General features: G+C 40.6%; 2 protein-coding genes across 11 annotated transcripts; one reads left to right on the plus strand and one right to left on the minus strand.

Annotated features, from left to right (window-relative positions):
* Window positions 1-563: 563 nt before the first annotated feature.
* Window positions 564-10,531, minus strand: slc9d1 (solute carrier family 9 member D1). Of its 6 annotated transcripts, XM_078795680.1 has the most exons (17): window positions 9,755-10,531; window positions 9,663-9,688; window positions 9,309-9,443; window positions 8,439-8,752; window positions 8,130-8,297; window positions 7,246-7,425; window positions 6,963-7,163; window positions 5,657-5,785; window positions 5,496-5,588; window positions 5,235-5,421; window positions 3,897-4,014; window positions 3,623-3,818; window positions 3,364-3,514; window positions 3,205-3,284; window positions 2,978-3,127; window positions 1,673-1,809; window positions 564-1,245 (listed from the first exon to the last, which is right to left on the minus strand). In XM_078795680.1, the coding sequence occupies exons 4-16, from the start codon at window positions 8,694-8,696 to the stop codon at window positions 1,708-1,710; spliced, it is 2,013 nt and encodes a 670-aa protein (XP_078651806.1). In that variant the 5' UTR covers window positions 8,697-8,752; window positions 9,309-9,443; window positions 9,663-9,688; window positions 9,755-10,531; the 3' UTR covers window positions 564-1,245; window positions 1,673-1,707. The 6 variants fall into 6 exon arrangements, with proteins under 6 accessions (XP_078651806.1, XP_057944559.2, XP_078651809.1 ...); XM_058088576.2 differs by having other exon boundaries at window positions 564-1,809; window positions 9,327-9,443; XM_078795683.1 differs by having other exon boundaries at window positions 565-1,809; window positions 9,309-9,440; window positions 9,755-10,530.
* Window positions 9,762-19,381, plus strand: dcun1d2b (DCN1, defective in cullin neddylation 1, domain containing 2b). Of its 5 annotated transcripts, none has more exons than XM_058088588.2 (8): window positions 9,762-9,991; window positions 10,964-11,079; window positions 11,353-11,569; window positions 11,639-11,807; window positions 12,716-12,846; window positions 12,956-13,038; window positions 15,491-15,587; window positions 16,481-19,381. In XM_058088588.2, the coding sequence occupies exons 2-8, from the start codon at window positions 10,984-10,986 to the stop codon at window positions 16,558-16,560; spliced, it is 873 nt and encodes a 290-aa protein (XP_057944571.2). In that variant the 5' UTR covers window positions 9,762-9,991; window positions 10,964-10,983; the 3' UTR covers window positions 16,561-19,381. The 5 variants fall into 5 exon arrangements, with proteins under 5 accessions (XP_057944571.2, XP_057944574.2, XP_057944573.2 ...); XM_058088589.2 differs by lacking the exon at window positions 9,762-9,991 and adding an exon at window positions 10,699-10,726; XM_058088587.2 differs by lacking the exon at window positions 9,762-9,991 and adding an exon at window positions 10,737-10,895.
* The last annotated feature ends 2 nt before the right edge of the window (window positions 19,382-19,383 follow it).

The raw sequence follows: 19,383 nt of genomic DNA on the forward strand, positions 1-19,383 counted from the left end.
CTGCTAATAGGATGCTACTTCTTAACAAATGTGCTGAGAGCAGAGTTTGAGGGTTAGCAGCTTATACTCACACTCAGTCTCTTCTACTAATCACAAGGCAGACTTTCATTGGCTTGGAGATCCTAGGAGAGCGAAGTTGTTTCCTCGAAAGATTACAACAGGTGATGATTCACATGCTAGTCAAGTATTTCAGTATAAACACGAGGCTCGAGTTTTGTGGCGCAGTACAAGGTGGTAATTTTGTCCAGCACACCACATTTGGTAATCTGGTAGACTGGGCTTCACAAAGATGGCCGTGGCAGTGCACCGGTGGAGGTGTCCACATTTTCAGCTTTGCGCAGTGAAAATTTCATGACAAATCAATGTGCTGAAGGTGCGCTGAAAGCTCGCCAGCTCCAACCTGGTCTATTCTCAGCTCAGACGGGCGCAGCGGTAAATTGGCTGACAGGCAGTCGTCACACACGTCACCAAAAGCTTTTTCAGAGTGTCAGGCACATTTCAATGCAATAAACAATCAAAGCAACCACTATTAAATATAACTATTAAGATTACACTTGGCTGTGTTTCTTTGCCACTTGCCCTGGTGGGAGGGACGGAGTGGGTGCGCTGCGCTGTTCATAAGAATTGCAAAGTGTGCTAGCCACACCCTGTTGGCACAGCACAGGGCAGGTACGCCACGCCTGGTCTACGAAGATGTTCATGCTGAAATACTTGACACTATAGTGAATAAGACAACAGAAGTGTATACATGAATTAAACATGTACTGTTACTGCTAGTTTTCAATCAGTTTAATAAATACATGACAAAAAAGTATTCCTCCCTTGTGAAGGTTATCAACAGAAATATATGAAGTTTGCACAGTTCATAAAAGCTCATTACACACAGAACAATAACATTTACACCACATAATGCCAACAAAGAGCTGAAGAGCAGGCACATGAATTTGGTACTCAGTCGTAACTAGTGCAAGAATATTTCTCCATGAACAAGAACGTGTAGCAAAGTTTGATGAGCCCAACATCAACTACAGTACATAATGAGGTTGTAGTTTTTGGTAATACAGTACTTGAATGCACCATTCCAGCTACAGTATTACAATAATAACAATGATGTTCATTTACTACACACGACAGTTTGTAGCCGAGTCTGGGGAAAAACAATGCATTCATGATGTAAGATATATATATATATATATATGAAACGGAGCGTGGAATGATCATAGGTGGTCCCTGGAAACAATATACCTGTGCAAAAAGTGATGGCAAGACACAAAAAATAAGATCAGTTAAAATGTCAAGGGATTTTTTTCACCATATTTTTTTGTACCATATTATGGCAAAATTGATGTGAGCTGGAAAAAAGACAATTACATCATGTCCTGTTTTTCCTCATTCATGAACTGCATTATCAAGTACAATACTGTCAGTCTGTGTCCTTATCAACTATCTACTGGCCAAAATGATAGGCAATAGAAATCTCCTGTAGCACTGAATAATAATAAAAAATGGAACCAAGACCTCCCTATTATTCCCAGTAGCAACATATGGGCAACTACAGGTTCTGTAGTTTAAACACCAAATTGTGTCATACAGATGATGATAAACATTTAACTTTCTGCCCTGCTTTTAAACAAATTGTGCAAATTACGCTAAATGCTGTTGGTTTTCCCACCTCTCACAAACATATAATTGTGAAACCGAGGCTGCTCATAGGCCAGCTCGTGACAACCATCTGTGCGTAGTGACTCTCCACAAGACAGGCGCCAGCAGCAGGCTGAGGGTGGTAACGCTTAGAACCAGCAGGTACACCTGAGCAGATCAACACACGTTAGAGAAAAGGACTTCTTGTATTGTTGGAATCCACATAGTCTGACTTGGTTGCAGTTCTATTCTCAGCATGATCACACACTTGCATTTTAAATATACAATATACAAAAGTGGCTTCAGCATACCCCAAGACTCCAGAGAGAATAAGCGGCATAACAAATGGAAGGATGGATGAATGGAATATACAAAAGTACTCACCACTAAGGAATGATAATCAATACAACAGATTAATCGTAGTCATGGGCTAGTGCTACAACCACACTTCTGTTATGGGGCTGCCTCTACCTCATTCTATATCCATGCTCTGCAGGCCGCTGAGTCATCCTGTGTATGCTGTATATTTTCTCCGTTTTGTGTTTTGTTGGGAAAAAAATGCTTAATTTTTTTAGAAAAAAATTATTAAAAAATAATTTTTAACAAACAATCTGCATATTTTTAGGGATCTATTGTTTTCATAATAAAAAAAAACTCTCACTATATACATTAGAATTGGACAATATCATCTTTACAGGGTACTTATTGTGCCCAGTGTTTTTTTACATACATTGTCACTGCTCATGAATAAAATGCTTAATTTGTTTAGCAAAAAATTAAAAAAAAAATTTTTTAACAAAAAATCTGCATATTTTTAGGGCTCTATCGTATTTGTAATAAAAAAAAAAACTCTCACTGTGTACATTAGAATTGGACAATATTAGCTTTACAGAGTACTTATTGTGCCCAGTGTTTTTACATACATTGTCACTGCTCAGGAATAAAATGCTTAATTTGTTTAGAAAAGAATTATTAAAAAAAAATTTTTAGCAAAAAATCTGCATATTTTTAGGGATCTATCATTTTCGTAATAAAAAAAAAAAAACACTGTGTACATTAGAATTGGACAATATCATCTTTACAGGGTACTTATTGTGCCCAGTGTGTTTTTACATACATTGTCACTGCTCATGAATAAAATGCTTAATTTGTTTAGAAAAAAAATTGTAAAAAAAAATGTTAACAAAACATGTGCATATTTTTAGGGATCTATTGTTTTCGTAATAAAAAAATACTCTCACTGTGTACATTAGAATTGGACAATATTATCTTTACCGGGTACTTATTGTGCCCAGTGTGTTTTTACATACATTGTCACTGCTCAGGAAAAACTGACCTCTCGAGAGATGATGCCTGCCCGCCGTGCACGGCTGCTAAGGACAAAGGAAAACTCGCTGACCTGCGCCAGGCCAGCTGAGACAACCCAGCGAATGTGACGAGAGCTGGGAGGTAAAATCACAGACAGCACCAACACGGCCATCATGAACTGGAAGGAGAAGAGTAATCGACATGAAGCAGAAGGTAAAACGCCTGACACCAGAGAGGAGGTAAAAAGTGTGTCACCTTCAGGATGACGAGTGTGAGTGTCAGTGCCACCAGAATGGTGAGTTCATAGAGTACAAATGTAGGGAACACATGGAGACCTGCAGCATCACATGAATATCTTTTTAGTCTCCAGGTAGCTCATCACGCTCATCAATCAAGTCATGCAAATCATCTTACCGATAGAGGCAAAGAAGATGATAGCGAGGAAGTCCTGAATGGGCTCAAAGCATCCCATAACTTCTGTAGTCACCATGTGACCCTGGGAGGACAGCAACGTTCCAGCCAGGAAACAGCCCAACTCCATGGAAATACCCAGAAACTCTGTTACCTTGACAACAAACAATAAATACACACAGAAGAAGTGTAAATAACTTACTAATAAATATAGTATTAGTACAGAACCACATCAGATCCAAGTTTACAAACGTGTACTTACCGATAGCATGAAAAAAATAAAAGCTGCTATCCCCAGCACGAGGATCTCCTTCTTGCCTTTGCTCTCAGCATGTAGTTTCTTGTAAAAAGGACCAACTACAAATGATTTGAGTAAGACACAGAGGAGCAGCACAGCAGCCAGAGACACCAGGACCTGTGCCAGGAGATACAGCACGCGGAGACTTCCAAACAGGAAGCTGCGGTGCAGAGCGGGAACTTGAAGAGCACGTCATGTTTGGGAGTCAGGGGACACATGAAGGAAAGGGGCAACTGACCTGTCTGTGTCCCCACTCTGAGCCTGGATCATAGTGGGCATGACAGCGATGAAGAGGCCGAGCTGAACGTCTTGCATCACTAAAGTCCCAAGCAGTACGCTACTGTAGTCCAGGTCACCTTAATTACAAACACAGGGACAAGATCAATTATTATTATGCTAGTGACTTATATATAAGAGTTGTTTAATACATTTCTTTGGATTTTTTAATGGCAACATTTAGATTTAGTGCACCTGTACTAAATTTAGTGCACCAATTTCCCTGAGTGAGTCTCAAAGGGATTAATAAAGTATTCTGTCTGTTAATATCACATCTAAAATATCGGTACCTATTTTACAAAAATAAAGCACTCAATTTTGAATTTTCACCTGTCAATTTAACAGCAGCTTTAATACTTAACTTACTCATTGCTAAGTTAGAATTTGCCGTGGTGCAGAACTAAGATGCAAAATCCTGAAAAATCTTTTCGGAGGCAAAAAAAATATTTATTACTGGTCTCACTTTACAATATTCATTCATTTTCTATCGCTTTTTCCTCACGAGGGTCGCGGGGGGTGCTCGAGCCTATCCCAGTTAACTTCAGGCGAGAGACGGGGGTACACCCTGGACTGGTGGCCAGCCAATCACAGGGCACATATAGACAAACAACCATTCACACTCACATTCATACCTATGGACAATTTGGAGTCGCCAATTAACCTAGCATGTTTTTGGAATGTGGGAGGAAACCGGAGTACCCGGAGAAAACCCACGCATGCACGGGGAGATCATGCAAACTCCACACAGAGATGGCCAAGGGTGGAATTGAACCCTGGTCTCCTAGCTGTGAGGTCTGCGTGCTGACTTTACAATAAGCTAAACTAAAATATAAAGTTACTGAGGAATTAATAAAGAACTAATGAGGAACCAATGACTAGGGCACATATATTTAGAGTAGTTATTGAGAAACGAATGCACATACATTTAGACTAGTTACTGAGGAACTAATGAGTAGTTATTGAGGAACTACTGAGTAGTGGTTAGGGTTCCGTAGGTTCATACCTCATTAACTACTGTAATTTTGTGTACCTTATTGTAAAGTTGTTAAAAGTTTTTTTTTTTTTAAGTTGTCTGCATGACTCTGTCGAAGACCTAATTTAAATCATTTATAGCCACACAATGGCTCTGGTAGCAAAGTGCAATATTGGTTTTGTAGGAGTTAACAGATTGGTTGTGCATTACAGTATGTAATTAATATCACAAGTCAGCATAAATACATTTGTACAGTCCGAGCTAGGATATATTTATTGTTGCCAGAGAGTTACATTGAAACAAGTGATGGATTATAGACACACTAACCTTCCTTCTCCCCTTTGCTCCCTCCTGCTAAGAAACGAGATACGAGCGGGGTGCTCGACAGGGACAAACATGTGGAAATGAAGACTGTCTGGGTGGGTCGGATGCGCAGCACTTGTCCCCATAATAAGCCACTAACAACCATGAGCAGACACAAGTAGCAGGAACTTTGCACCGATGTCTTCCATACCTACACACAACACACTTGTATTGTACATGTACATCAAGATCTAAAGCTAAGCTCTAAAGTCAAACTCTGTTTACCTTCCTAAGGCGATCAGGTGAAAACTCCAGTCCCACAACAAAGAGTGTAAAGAATACTCCCAGCTCTCCCAGAGTCTCCACTTGGACCATAGACTGAAGTACAGACAACCACACATAAAGCGAAAGGTAAAAGGTACATGATGAGCTGAAAACTCACACACTTTGATGCTGTTGAGGCCAGACGGTCCAAGCAGGACACCACAGATGATGTATCCAAACATGGGAGGAAGACCTACCAGAGTGCACACCCAACCACAAGGCAGTGACAACATCACCACTGACACCAAATCCTAAAAATACACATTAAAAGAATGACACATTTACAGTGGATCCCCCACATATTCATGATTCAGCATCTATGAACCTGAAACGTCACAGAATTTTTATTTTAAACATTTTGTTTGTGAAAACCTGCTACTTTATGCTTATACTCGCCATAATTAGGCAGTGTATTGGAAGACAACCCATCAGCCATGTTTTTATAGTTTTACACATGCTTATTTTAGTTTTTATTAATGTACTTATATATATTTCACTATTATTTTTGTTTTTTTATGTTGTTTATGTTTTATGTTTATTTCTATATATACTTTCTATATTCCTTATCCCATATATCCAGTGTTTCCTCAGTGGGGGCTCTCTGCGCTGGGGGCTCTCCTCGGTTGGGGACTGGGGTGTCTTCTCTCGTGGGGCTTACCGACTGGGGTGGCTGGGAGCTCTGCGGCGGTGCCCCACTGCAGCGCTGCGGGTCCCCTGCCTAACTGTTGTGTGGTGGCCCCCCTAAGTTGCGGCATCATGGGCCTGGGCTGTGGGCAGCCCCCAGCGCAGATGGCAGCGCTTCCTGAACTGGTTCCTCTGTACTCAGGCAAACAAACTTCTTGTGTGTGTGTTTGTGTGTGAGTGTGTGTGTGTATATGTGTCTTGTTGTTGTCTTTCTCTTTTTAAACATGTAAAGCACTTTGTGCTACATTCTATGCATGAAAAGTGCTCTACAAATAAAGTTTGATTGATTGATCACATTTGGCCTCTATTGTGGTCAAGCTTGAATTGCACAGAAAGTAGTCAGGGGCAAACCTCAACCAATGCTGTTCTTTATGCATTATATTAACTTTATGCATTAATGCATTCTATGCATTACTAGCAGAAGTCACATCACTGACTCCCTCTTGGGTAACCTCCTGTTAGAAATGTGTGTGTGCTTCCCAGTATGCGCTGAGGGTTATACACGAGTTATATTAATATTAGTATATTAGTATGCATGTATTTCTACACCGGTATAGTCTGTGTGGTGCAATTCCATTGTGTGTTCCACCTGTGTTATCTGTGGTTGCACCGTGAGTTGAGTAAGAGAGGCCTTCCCTCTTGATGACCTCCTGTCGGTTTGTGTTGTGTGAGTGTAGGTATAAATGTCTAGCTAATGTCTAGCTAATTCATAGCAAATAAACCAGAGGAGCACAATGAACAGACCTTGATGAAGTGATGGTCTGCTCTTGGCATGGTGGAGTCCCTGGGTTTGGTCAGCACATACTGGTTGTTCTGCGAGTCAATGAGCATGCTCAGTCCCAGGTCGCCTTCCACTTCGCTCTCACTGGACTTGTTCTTCCTCTTGCTTCCATTATCCTCATCATCCTCAACTCTCAGCACCGCCTCTATGTTCACTCCTTGCATCTACACAGCAAATCAGGGGATGGAGGCAAGAATTACAATTACGTTTAACTTAAAATTTAACTTTCAAAACTTTTCAAACAACCTGCTTGTTGTTATCAAAAGCATGCTCTTCAATCTCTTCTTCTAGCCGGTCTGCTGCCTTCTTGACATCCTCCAGGATCCCGTCTACCATTGACAGAGTTTTATTCTGAGCAAGCACGCTCTTTACAGCCTCCTGTTGGTGCTTCTCTGCTGCCACCAGTTCAACATACTCCTGCTCCTCCTGGATGTTAGAACATGGAACAAAGTCAGCCAAAACTGACAAGGCAACAAGAAATGAGATGACTTTGTTAGCTATTAGGGGTGTAACAATTCAATCAATAACATTATATGAAATGGTTTGGAGTTGATTAAAGAACGGTATTTGGCTAAAAAAATTTCGACACAAAAAATTAACTTGTATGAAATAAATGCATGGATACTGATAGACAATGCAAGTGAATTTTATACTTGGAAGACAATCACTTCTCTGCACACTTTGCAATTGATGCTACGGTGCTTTGAACAGGTGAATAATTTCAGAACAAACATGATGGTAAAAGGCGGTACACCCTGGACAGGTCGGCAGCCAATCACAGGGCACATATAGACAAACAACCATTCACACTCACATTCATACCTATGGACAATTTGGAGTCACCAATTAACCTAGCATGTTTTTAGAATGTGGGAGGGAACCAAAGTACCCGGAGAAAACCCAAGCACGGACAGGGAGAACATGCAAACTCCACACAGGGATGCCCAAGCGGAGGTTCGAACCCAGATCTTCCCAATCACTTGACTGTGTATGGCCAATATGCTAACCACACGCCCACCGTGCGGCCCTGTACTGTAAGCCGATACATAAATTAATCTTTTCACCCCCCCCCCCCCCCCCCCCACTTGCTAAATTGCAATTCATGACAATGAACTGACATGACACATCACCTGTATAGCTGCAGCCCTAAGCACCTCCAACCTCTGTCTGCTGCTCTGCTTCATGTTCACCACATCCTTGTAGTCTCCCTGCAGCACCCTCTGCAAGCTTTGCACAGCCTGGAATACCATGTGCTCGCTCTCATTCAGCTCCTTCTGGAAAACCTCCATTTTGTGAACCTGAAGGCAGACTGAGAGGTTAAACATTTGACAAAAAATATATATATTTATAAGTAAAGATTGTTTTTCGCTGACAGGAGGGTAACAAGACACAAAATGATAGCATCATGATCCAGGCAGTGAACATACTGTACTTCCTACCTGGAAGTTCCGCTCCTTTTCTGAAAGGGTCCTGTCTTTCCTAACAGCAGCCGCAGCAGCAGACAGCTTCTTAACGACCACGTCTTTTCGGTATTGCAGGCTTGCCAGCCACTTGCAGTTGCTAGCCAACCAGCTGTGGCCATGTGTGGCACCACTTCTGCGATTCCGCTTGATGACATGCTGGACCACCTTGTCTGGTTGTCTCACAGCAGAGACCACAACCAGGCCAAGGCACAGCAGTAAACATAGAGCCTGCATCCAAAGCACCTATTCACTCTTGACTGGAGTGTGCGGACTGAGAGAGAGCAAAAAGCCTGGAAATGGGGTGATAGAAAACAAGCACGTTATGCGAATGAAGCTTTGCAGATAACAACATACTGTTAAGAGGTACTTTTACATAGTTGTCACAGGAATTTGAAAAACACATATGAAGGAGACCAAAAGCAACAATGTTTAAACAAACCTGAAACTATCCACCCTACAACATGATCTTAAAATTCACTAGTGTACATGAATACAGTTTCATAGGTCATAGTCATAGGTTTAAAAGCAAGTATGTACTAGAGGTCAATATACCTGTACTTTAGTACAACTGAAGCATTGTCTTTTTATATTTAGGCAAGGTGTGGTTACTGCTGGTCAGTTTAAACAACAGCTGTGCAAACTGCTGCTGCTGGCTCTGAATGCCTAATAACACCTTGGTGACTTGCTAGGTGCAATTGACTTGACTGGGCATGTCAAGTGATTGAATTCCATTAGATAACCTAAATTTGAGTTGAATGTTTTAAACAGGTAAACTGTCCAACAATGCAATCCTGTCCACACACACAATCCTTCACCAGTCGAATATATTGAATGTTTTCAACTCACGCCCAAGTTGCTTCACACCTTTGTGAGCATAAGTCAAGGTGAGTAATGTTAACTTTCCAAAGCGCTGCTTTATCCTTCCTCCAGTGACTGGACTGCTGCTGGAGGTCAATAGCACCACTGTTCACATCCCGGCTGCTGTAGGGAAATGTGAAGATTTCACAGTCTGTAAAGAAATCTTGCCAAAGGTCTAATTTCACATTTGGAGGACAAATAGTTATAGCCACAACTATGTTCTTGTTTTGTTTGGTCGTTATAGACTACTTTAAAACGTAAACTTTTCAAATAAATATCATTTATAATGAGTGTTATGATAATAATAATAGATGAGAGATAGAATAAATCCAAACATCATACCATCATGAAAAGGTGAACCGGCGCCACTACAGAAGGAAAGAATCCATTTTGATTAACGTCCGGTGTAAACACATGAGTAAGACAACGGCTACCTGTGAAATATCTGCTCTATGCTTGCCACCGACTGTACGACTGAAGAAGCCGGGGACAATCAGCCTGTTGTACGGAGCCCATGGCCGCCCCCTCCTGTTGGGTCTTACCAAGTAGCTCAATGAAGCCAGCCTTCTGAATGAAGCCTTCGACGCACTCACTCGGTCACCAACTTTCGCCTTTACTTTCATTCGCCAGCCAAAAGGAATAACTGTTGTAGCAACGAAAAGCCTGTCCGGGTAGGTACAAATATACAGTTGACATATTTATTTTTACTAGTTGGACCAGTTGAAGTTGAACCTGCTCTCTGGAGCTAGCCCAATTGACGTACGTACACTTAAGGAATGCGCCGCTATAGCTAACGCCTTAGTCTCCTATAGCTAACGACTTAATCTCCGTCTGTGTAAACAACCTTTTAAACAAATAATACGTCACCAATATAAGACTTTGAGGCGAAATCAAGCAAACTGAATTATGCCGCGCACTTTAACTTCATCCATCAAATTTTACTTCCGAAACATTTGTGTTGCTTCGATATGGGAGTTGTAGTTTTCTTTATCTCCCGGTTCAAGTCAAGTGCCCGAAGCTAATGCATCCGCCCTGTGTATAATAGTTGTTAAACACTGTTCACCTTGAGAGGCATTATCTATTGTCAAAGCCTAGCTAAAATATGTAATTTAAGTGTCCTGTTTTCTAACCAAGGTTTTAGTGGGAGTTCTATTATTAGCGACAACTGCTCAGTGTGTGTCCCTCACAAGCAATATTATATAAATAGATTAACATTGTTTCGTGGTAAGTTGTCGGTGAATAGCTCAGATTCTTACAAAAAAAGCGACATCAAGTCACACGGGCGGTGCAGCCCTCCTGACTACAGTTCCCATGAATCAACAGCCCAGCACAGTAGCGCAATACTTATGGCGCATGCTCAGCAGAGCTAACTAGATATGTTGGCCAAAACAGCGGGTGATAAAATGGTAGGTACAATTCAAAACGAGATACCAGAACAAGTCATTAAAAATGCTAATTATGTTACTGCCTGTCATTTATAATTCGTGGATACAGCTAGAGTGTAGATTGTAGTGTCCTCAGCCTAGTGTCGCATTGTTAATGTGATGGGATATGGAATTATGATGGAAAGAGAAGGTCAGTGGTTGGTATATTTGGAAGCCGTACGACAGCACTTGTGGCACGTACCTTTCCCTTTTTGGTAGCTGGTGACCCCCCCGCCCTCATGTCGCTGCACCCGGTCAGGAGACCACTCGAAGGATCTGGGATTACTGTGCCATCCAAACACCTCGTCACGGTCAATGCGCCGTTCGATCCTCGGGTGGGTCAGGTCGGCAGTTCTGCAATGCTTGCAATGGATGACCTTCTGGGTTAATTTGACATTGTGTTGACGTTTTGTTAACACATCTGACCTCTGATCTGCACACACGAAGGTGGTATTACAGCGAAGCGCATGTGTAATCTATATGTTCAAAATTTTAGGCTTTGTGTTTGTGATGCACTTTACTACACATTAAAATCTGCATTCAAATGTGCAATCATGGTGAACTCCTCTGCATTTACCTGCGGTCCTGTGTGTGGATTTTTGTTGCAGCACAAGTTGAAGTCATCACAGAGAGACAAAGTACGGCAGTTCATGTCCTTCACGCAGGCGGGGGAGAGAACAGCCGTGTACTGCCTGACACAGAATGACTGGAAACTAGAGGTTGCCACGGACAACTTCTTCCAGAATCCAGACCTTTACTATAAAGAATCCATGAAAAATTCAGTCGACCGTAAGAAGCTGGAGCAGCTCTACAACAGATATAAAGGTGAGTGTTCAGAGTTAGCGACAAGCTTTTTTACACTTGTTTGATTCCTGTTATCCTCCATTTTTGCAGACCCACAGGATGACAATAAGATCGGCATAGATGGGATCCAGCAGTTCTGTGATGACTTGACCCTGGACCCGGCAAGCATGAGCATACTGGTGGTGGCATGGAAGTTTAGAGCAGCTACACAATGTGAGTTCAGCAAGAAAGAGTTCCTGGATGGCATGGCGGACCTTGGGTGAGCATTAGTACAATTTTCAAATCTGAACGTTAACAATGTTATGCATTTTGCTTTACATGAAATGCAATAGAAATTTCACAGCAAAAATGTATTAGACGTTTGGTATAGCTTAAAATAGGGGTCTCAAACTCAATTTACCTGGGGGCCACTGGAGCTAGGGTCTGGGCGAGGCTGGGCGGCATCAGGTTTTCCCAAAAAAAAACAAAAAACGCATTTATTAAAAACAGAAAAATGAATAAACTTTGCTTTGGTTCCGATTTTCTACAAGAAAAGCTCTGATAAAACATTCCACTGTTCTCAAATATCTTAATTTTTATTTTTCTATACAAAATAAGATGAAAAATAAACAAATCAAGAATAAAGAAAATCAATCAATCAGTAATAAATAAATAAATATAATAATAAAACGGCAAATAATAAAAACTTAAGAAACCACATATGGGTAGCAGGTGGTTAGCATTATTAGAGCCCTGTAGACATGACAAAAGACGACTATAGTCACATTTATACTCTTTTTATTTACAACATATTGCGCAACTGCAGGGTCTTGTGACACATGCTAACTCGCAAACTAGAGAGCTCGCGACCTAAACTGTAGGCTCCAAGTTCTTTCCTTTAAACTTAAAAAGCCAAAAACTTACCACTTCCACACGGATAGCGAGGATAACTATTAACAGTTATTTAACCTTTAACATGAACATTAATCAAACATAATAATTTTTTCTGGGTACATGATACCATACAGCATCCATATCAAACTTGTGCGGGCCGTACTAACATTAAACTTTCATATCAAGGTGGGGGCCTCAAACTAGTGTCCTGCGGGCCACATTTGGCCCGCGGGCCGCGTGTTTGAGACCCCTGGCTTAAAATCATTTGATTCCAATGTCTAATATGTCTCCTAGCTGTGACAGCCCCGACAAACTGAAGGCCATCCTTCCCAGACTAGAGCAAGAGCTGAAAGACACAGGGAAGTTTAAGGACTTCTACCAGTTTACCTTTAATTTTGCTAAGAATCCTGGACAGAAAGGTTTAGGTAAGCACTGTTTCAATTACTTTTAAACTTTTTCACATCCTCTTGTTTTTATGATGGTGGTGTATTTACTCACTAATTTTCTCCATTTCTCTTCATGTACTTGTATTAGAGTTAGAGATGGCTGTGGCTTACTGGAATTTAGTTCTCAGGGGCCGCTTCAAGTTTTTGGATCTCTGGAACCGGTTCCTGACAGTGAGTGGTGAAAGTTGTCATACTGTAAAAAATGAAATCAAAGCAAGATTAGATATCTGAAATCAAGGAAAAAAAAGTTCTTATCGAACAAGTTATTTTTTTTTAGGGCTGTCAAAAATGGCGTGTTAATGGCAGTCACTAATTAAATTACATAGAATTTTTTTAAATGCAACTAACACATGTGCACATGTCGGCACATTAGTGTTCCTACACAGAGTCTGATACTCTTTTATAACTTTATTCTGACTTGAACAGCAGTGCAATTCAAACACAATATACAGTATGTATCTGCAACTCACAAACACGTACTTAATCCTGTTTGGAACGATACTTGTTTGTTGTCACTAGACAACAGCAAGGTGCATTCAGGGGCACGCCGAACATCACAACATCATTATTATGCATTATTATGCCCCTCCATTTCACATCAAATGCAATAATTGATATTTGTTTTCAAAAAAAAAATCAAAAATTCTTCTTTTTGTGTGTGTGGTCTAAATAAACATAAATAGAATAGAGTGGATATTCTTATCACTCACTTAACTCCTAATCCAAAAGTAATGTGCGTGTGTGTTATGTGGGATGTGGCTTGTGTTGTCTGAACAGAAAAAGGGCGGAATAAAAACATTCCAGAGGTCGTGTCCCTATGTAGTCCACAACCAAAGCCGACAATGTTTAATGTTTACTAATAGATGATGATGATAATTAACAAAACACTACTGCATATCTGACCTTGATTTCAGATACAGTGAAGAAAATAAGTATTTGAACACCCTGCTATTTTGCTATTTCTCCCACTTAGAAATCATGGAGGGGTCTGAAATTTTCATCGTAGGTGCATGTCCACTGTGAGAGAGATAAACTAAAAAGAAAAATCCAGAAATCACAATGCATGATTTTTTAACAATTTATTTGTGTGATACAGCTGCTAATAAGTATTTGAACACCTGAGAAAATGAATGTTAATATTTGGTACAGTAGCCTTTGTTTGCTATTACAGAGGTCAAACGTTTCCTGTAGTTTTTCACCAGGTTTGCACACACTGCAGGAGGGATCTTGGCCCACTCCTCCACACAGATCTTCTCTAGATCAGTCAGGTTTCTGGGCTGTCGCTGAGAAACACGGAGTTTGAGCTCCCTCCAAAGATTTTCGATTGGGTTCAGGTCTGGAGACTGGCTGGGCCATGCTAGAACCTTGATATGCTTCTTACGGAGCCACTCCTTGGTTTTCCTGGCTGTGTGCTTCGGGTCGTTGTCGTGTTGGAAGACCCAGCCACGACCCATCTTCAATGCTCTGACAGAGGGAAGGAGGTTGTTCCCCAAAATCTCACAATACACGGCCCCAGTCATCCTCTCTTTAATGCAGTGCACTCGTCCTGTCCCATGTGCAGAAAAACACCCCCAAAGCATGATGCTACCACCCCCATGCTTCACAGTAGGGATGGTGTTCTTCGGATTGTACTCTTCATTCTTCTTCCTCCAAACACGCTTATTGGAATTATGACCAAAAAGTTCTATTTTGGTCTCATCTGACCATAAAACTTTCTCCCATGACTCCTCTGTATCATCCAAATGGTCATATGCAAACTTAAGACGGGCCTTGACATGTGCTGGTTTAAGCAGGGGAACCTTTCGTGCCATGCATGATTTCACATCATGACGTCTTAGTGTATTACCTACAGTAACCTTGGAAACGGTGGTCCCAGCTCTTTTCAGGTCATTGACCAAGTCCTGTCGTGTAGTTCTGGGCTGATTCCTCACCTTTCTTAGAATCATTGAGACCCCACGAGGTGATATCTTGCATGGGGCTCCACTCCGATTGAGATTGACCGTCATGTTTAGCTTCTTCCATTTTCTAATGATAGCTCCAACAGTGGACCTTTTTTCACCAAGCTGCTTGGTAATTGCTCCGTAGCCCTTTCCAGCCTTGTGGAGGTGTACAATTTTGTCTCTGGTGTCTTTGGACAGCTCTTTGGTCTTCGCCATGTTACAAGTTAAAGTCTTACTGATTGTATGGGGTGGACAGGTGTCTTTATGCAGCTAACGACCTCAAACAGGTGCATCTGATTCAGGATGATACATGGAGTGCAGGTGGACTTCTAATGGGCAGACTAACAGGTCTTTCAGGGTCAGAATTCTAGATGATACACAGGTGTTCAAATACTTATTTGCAGCTGTATCACACAAATAAATTGTTAAAAAATCATGCATTGTGATTTCTGGATTTTTCTTTTTAGTTTATCTCTCTCACAGTGGACATGCACCTACGATGAAAATTTCAGACCCCTCCATGATTTCTAAGTGGGAGAAATAGCAAAATAGCAGGGTGTTCAAATACTTATTTTCTTCACTGTATCTAATATGCTTGGAGTTCAGCTTCAGTCACACAATTAACAGTATGTTGTTACAAATGGTGTAATGAACCCATTTCTGTCTGGTTACTGTGCATTCAGGAACATCACAAGCGTTCAATCCCCAAAGACACATGGAACCTTCTTCTAGACTTTGGAAATATGATAGCAGATGACATGTCAAACTATGATGAAGAGGGTGAGTGGATGAATTAGTGATATTTATGTAGCATGCACAATGACTGTCTGACTATGTACAGTATACTCTACCTGTAATGTTGTATTGTATCCATGGGGTAAATGATTTACAGCAGGGGTCTCAAACTCAATTTACTTGGGGGCCACTGGAGCTAGGGTTTGGGCGAGACTGAGCCGCATCAGATTTTCCAAAAAAAAAACAAAAAACGCATTTATTAAAAACAGAAAAATGAATAAACTTTGCTTTGTTTTCGATTTTCTACAAGAAAAGCTCTGATAAAACATTCCACTGTTCTCAAATATCTTAATTTTTATTTTTCTATACAAAATAAGATGAAAAATAAACAAATCAAGAATAAAGAAAATCAATCAATCAGTAATAAATAAATAAATATAATAATAAAACGGCAAATAATAAAAACTTAAGAAACCACATATGGGTAGCAGGTGGTTAGCATTATTAGAGCCCTGTAGACATGACAAAAGACGACTATAGTCACATTTATACTGTTTTTATTTACAACATATTGCGCAACTGCAGGGTCTTGTGACACATGCTAACTCGCAAACTAGAGAGCTAGCTACCTAAACGGTAGCCTTCAAGTTATTTCCTTTAAACTTAAATAGCCCAAAACTTACCACTTCCACACAGATAGGGAGGATAACTATTCACAGTTATTTAACCTTTAACATGAACATTAATCAAACGTAATAATTTTTTCTGGGTACATGATACCATACAGAATCCATATCAAACTTGCGCGGGCCGCACAAACATTAAACTTTCACATTTTGGCCCGCGGGCCGCATGTTTGAAACCCCACTTTTATCAATCAAACCTTCAAATGCATCCTTAGGTGAGAAGTAGCTCATGTGTTTTTCCTCTATCCTCAGGAGCATGGCCTGTTCTCATAGATGACTTTGTGGAGTTTGCACGGCCAATTGTGATGGGAGGAAAAAGTGGCATGACATAGTGTTGGACGATCATGCCGTAACTGGACTTGACTACTCTCCTAGTTTTTTCTTTTTTTTTGTGAATGAGGATTTTTTATACAAATAAGCCAAAAAGAGAGACTTCCATGTTAATTTTGTCCACAGAGTTGTCGAATGGTCCGCCTGCATAAAATGCCCGGTGGTACAAAGATGACGCTGGACAGATGTTTTTATGTCAACTTCAAGTGGACTTCGGAAATGATGATTACTTTGTGATGATTGGTACGTCATCCTGCCATGGACTTGGCCCACTGACTGGATTCGTTTTGCACAAGGAGAGGGGACATTCAGAGTGATCTTTTGGTGCAGCAGCAGTTTGTGTCTTCCTGTCACTGAATGGAAAAAGTACGTTGAATCATGCATGTTTTTGTGCAATGAAGCGGTGCCATTTGGCGTTAGCTCTCTTGAAAACGAGAGAGAGAGCTGTACACTTGGTTTTCATAGTTATGAGAGTTCTGGGTTTGGTTCATGCAGAATCTTTTTATTCGCTTTTATAATGAAAAGAAATTGATTAAATGTGGAATCAGTTAAAATCCCAAATTCAATATTTTATACTCGAAACTGACAGTCGGACAGGGAAATTTTGAGGCATTTTGAGGTCAACACCAGCAAAAGTACAGTAAAATACTGTACGTAATCATAATAGTTCCTCAATACTTCCGAGATTTAAAATTGTTGTTATTATTTTTTTAAATGCAGCTGCCTTTTTTTGGATACGTTCTGCAGTGTGTCACCTGGAGTGTACAACAAGGCACTGATAGATACAGTTTCTTGGCTAATGATTACAGTACAAACTGCACTGATTTACACTTTTCTGTTATTTGTTTTGCTTTTATCACACTGTAAGCTGCTACATTTTATGTTGGTGTCAGTATCAGTATTTTAAATGTATTGAGTTCAAACTCTTTCAGCATTTAGTTTGACACTATATCAGATACAGGAAAGGTCACTCTATATTTATGCTGCCGTACATCTCAGTACAGTACATCTCAGCTGGCCCCCCCCCATATGTACATCTGACAAGGTCACCCACCCAAAGTTTGGCTTGTCTGACTGCAATACATAGCAATGCTGTCTTCACAAATGTATGTCAACTTCTAAAGATCCTTTAATCTTATATCCACAGCGAGTGAGGCCCATGATTTACAGCACAATACAGGGTGGTTTGCTTTTGTTACATCACAGCCTCGTTAACACACTTGCCCAATTATGCAGATGGTGTGAAACCTATACACATATATAACTGATTGCTATTGGTCTAATTGCATGACATGTTGTTCTGGAGCAGGGAATTGTGACGCCCTAAAGAAAGGCAAAATGTTACAAACTGGTTCTAGTCGTCCTACCAGTTCATCCAAGGCAATGAAGTAAGCATTATCAAAAGTCTAGGTTTGTCCCAAAGGTGTAATTGTCAATAAAGCATGTGTCAAATGGATGTTTTAAGTGGTGGTTAGTCCAGACAAGGCGGCACGGCGGTCGAGTGGTTAGCACGCAGACCTCACAACGAGGAGACCAGGATTCAATTCCACCCTCAGAGTTTGCATGTTCTCCCCGTGCATGCGTGGGTTTTCTCCGGGTACTCCGGTTTCCTCCCACATTCCAAAAACATGCTAGGTTAATTGGTGACTCCAAATTGTCCATAGGTATGAATGTGAGTGTGAATGGTTGTTTGTCTATATGTGCCCTGTGATTGGCTGGCGACCAGTCCAGGGTGTACCCCGCGACCCTCGTGAGGAAAAGCGATAGAAAATGAATGAATGAATAGTCCAGACAAGGACCAATCGGAGTTTCAATGAGCGGACAGGATGCTAATCAATGTGCTATATTTGCCGTGTCAAGATTTTCCTGAGCTATCTAACATTTCTAATAAAAAATTTAGTGATATATAGAAAAAAGCAGCAGCAACTCCGGTGCGTGAGTAAATATATCAGGTAAGTCATCACACTACCACCGTATTTTACTGTTGGTATGAAAGCAATGTTACTTCTACACCAGATGTAATGGGTCACACACATTCCAAAAAGTTAAAATTTTGTCTCGTCAGACCACAGAGCATTTTTCCAACGGTATTGGAGATCAACAAGATTTTTTCTGGTGAAGTTGAGACAAGCCATCTTGGAACTCTGGGCTGTTTTTCCTAGTGACTTTAACTGAGGCAAGTGAGGCCTGCAGTTCTTTGAATGTTGTTGTGGGGTCTTTTGTGACTTCTTTGACAAGTCGCTGCACTCTTCGGGGTAATTTTGAATGGCTGGCCACTCCTGGGAAGGTTTCAGCGCTGTTCCATGTTTTTGCCATTTGTGGATAATGGCTTTCACTGTGGTTTGCTGGAGCCCCAAAGCTTTGGGAATGGCTTTATAACCTTTTTGAGATTGATAGATCTCAATTAATCTCAGCTAAGTTATGTTTTAACAAGATGGCAATCACTTTTTCCACACAGTACCATTTTTCCCGCCTCCCTTAATAATAAAAATGTTTCATTTAAAAACTGCATTTTGTGTTCAGTTGTGTTGTCATTAACTGATATTGAAATTTGTTTGATGATCTGAAACATTTAAGTGTGACAATCGTGCAAAAAATTAATTAGATAGATAGTACTAAGAAGTTATACACGTATATTAAAAGTTGTGTCTTATCGATTAAAACATTACAAATTTTTCCATTTTTGCTGGTATTTTTTAAATTTATTTAAATTGTATTTGTAATTATTTAAACTTTCTTCTCCTAGTTTGTATAAAAAAAACAACAATACGGAACACAAATGGTCCCCAAGCCCCACTTTGGATATCCGTGCAGTATATTAATTC

Source organism: Doryrhamphus excisus, linkage group LG13 (genome assembly GCF_037039965.1).
Source record: "Doryrhamphus excisus strain RoL-2023G ecotype Guam linkage group LG13, RoL_Dexc_Guam_v1.1, whole genome shotgun sequence".
NCBI classification, from domain to species: Eukaryota; Metazoa; Chordata; class Actinopteri; order Syngnathiformes; family Syngnathidae; genus Doryrhamphus; species Doryrhamphus excisus.

What these genes read in the sequence shown, in the direction of transcription:
- dcun1d2b (XM_058088587.2), top strand. Translation starts at nt 10,865, where the DNA reads ATGGGATATGGAATTATGATGGAAAGAGAAG. An exon ending in ATGCGCCGTTCGATCCTCGG is followed by an intron (nt 11,080 to 11,352) that starts GTGGGTCAGGTC and finishes TTTTTGTTGCAG; the next exon opens with CACAAGTTGAAGTCATCACA. An exon ending in TCTGGAACCGGTTCCTGACA is followed by an intron (nt 13,039 to 15,490) that starts GTGAGTGGTGAA and finishes CTGTGCATTCAG; the next exon opens with GAACATCACAAGCGTTCAAT.
- slc9d1 (XM_058088576.2), bottom strand. Translation starts at nt 8,696, where the DNA reads ATGCAGGCTCTATGTTTACTGCTGTGCCTTGGCCTGGTTGTGGTCTCT. An exon ending in CTGGCCTCAACAGCATCAAA is followed by an intron (nt 5,589 to 5,656) that starts GTGTGTGAGTTT and finishes TCTGTACTTCAG; the next exon opens with TCTATGGTCCAAGTGGAGAC. An exon ending in CATCTTCTTTGCCTCTATCG is followed by an intron (nt 3,285 to 3,363) that starts GTAAGATGATTT and finishes GTGATGCTGCAG; the next exon opens with GTCTCCATGTGTTCCCTACA.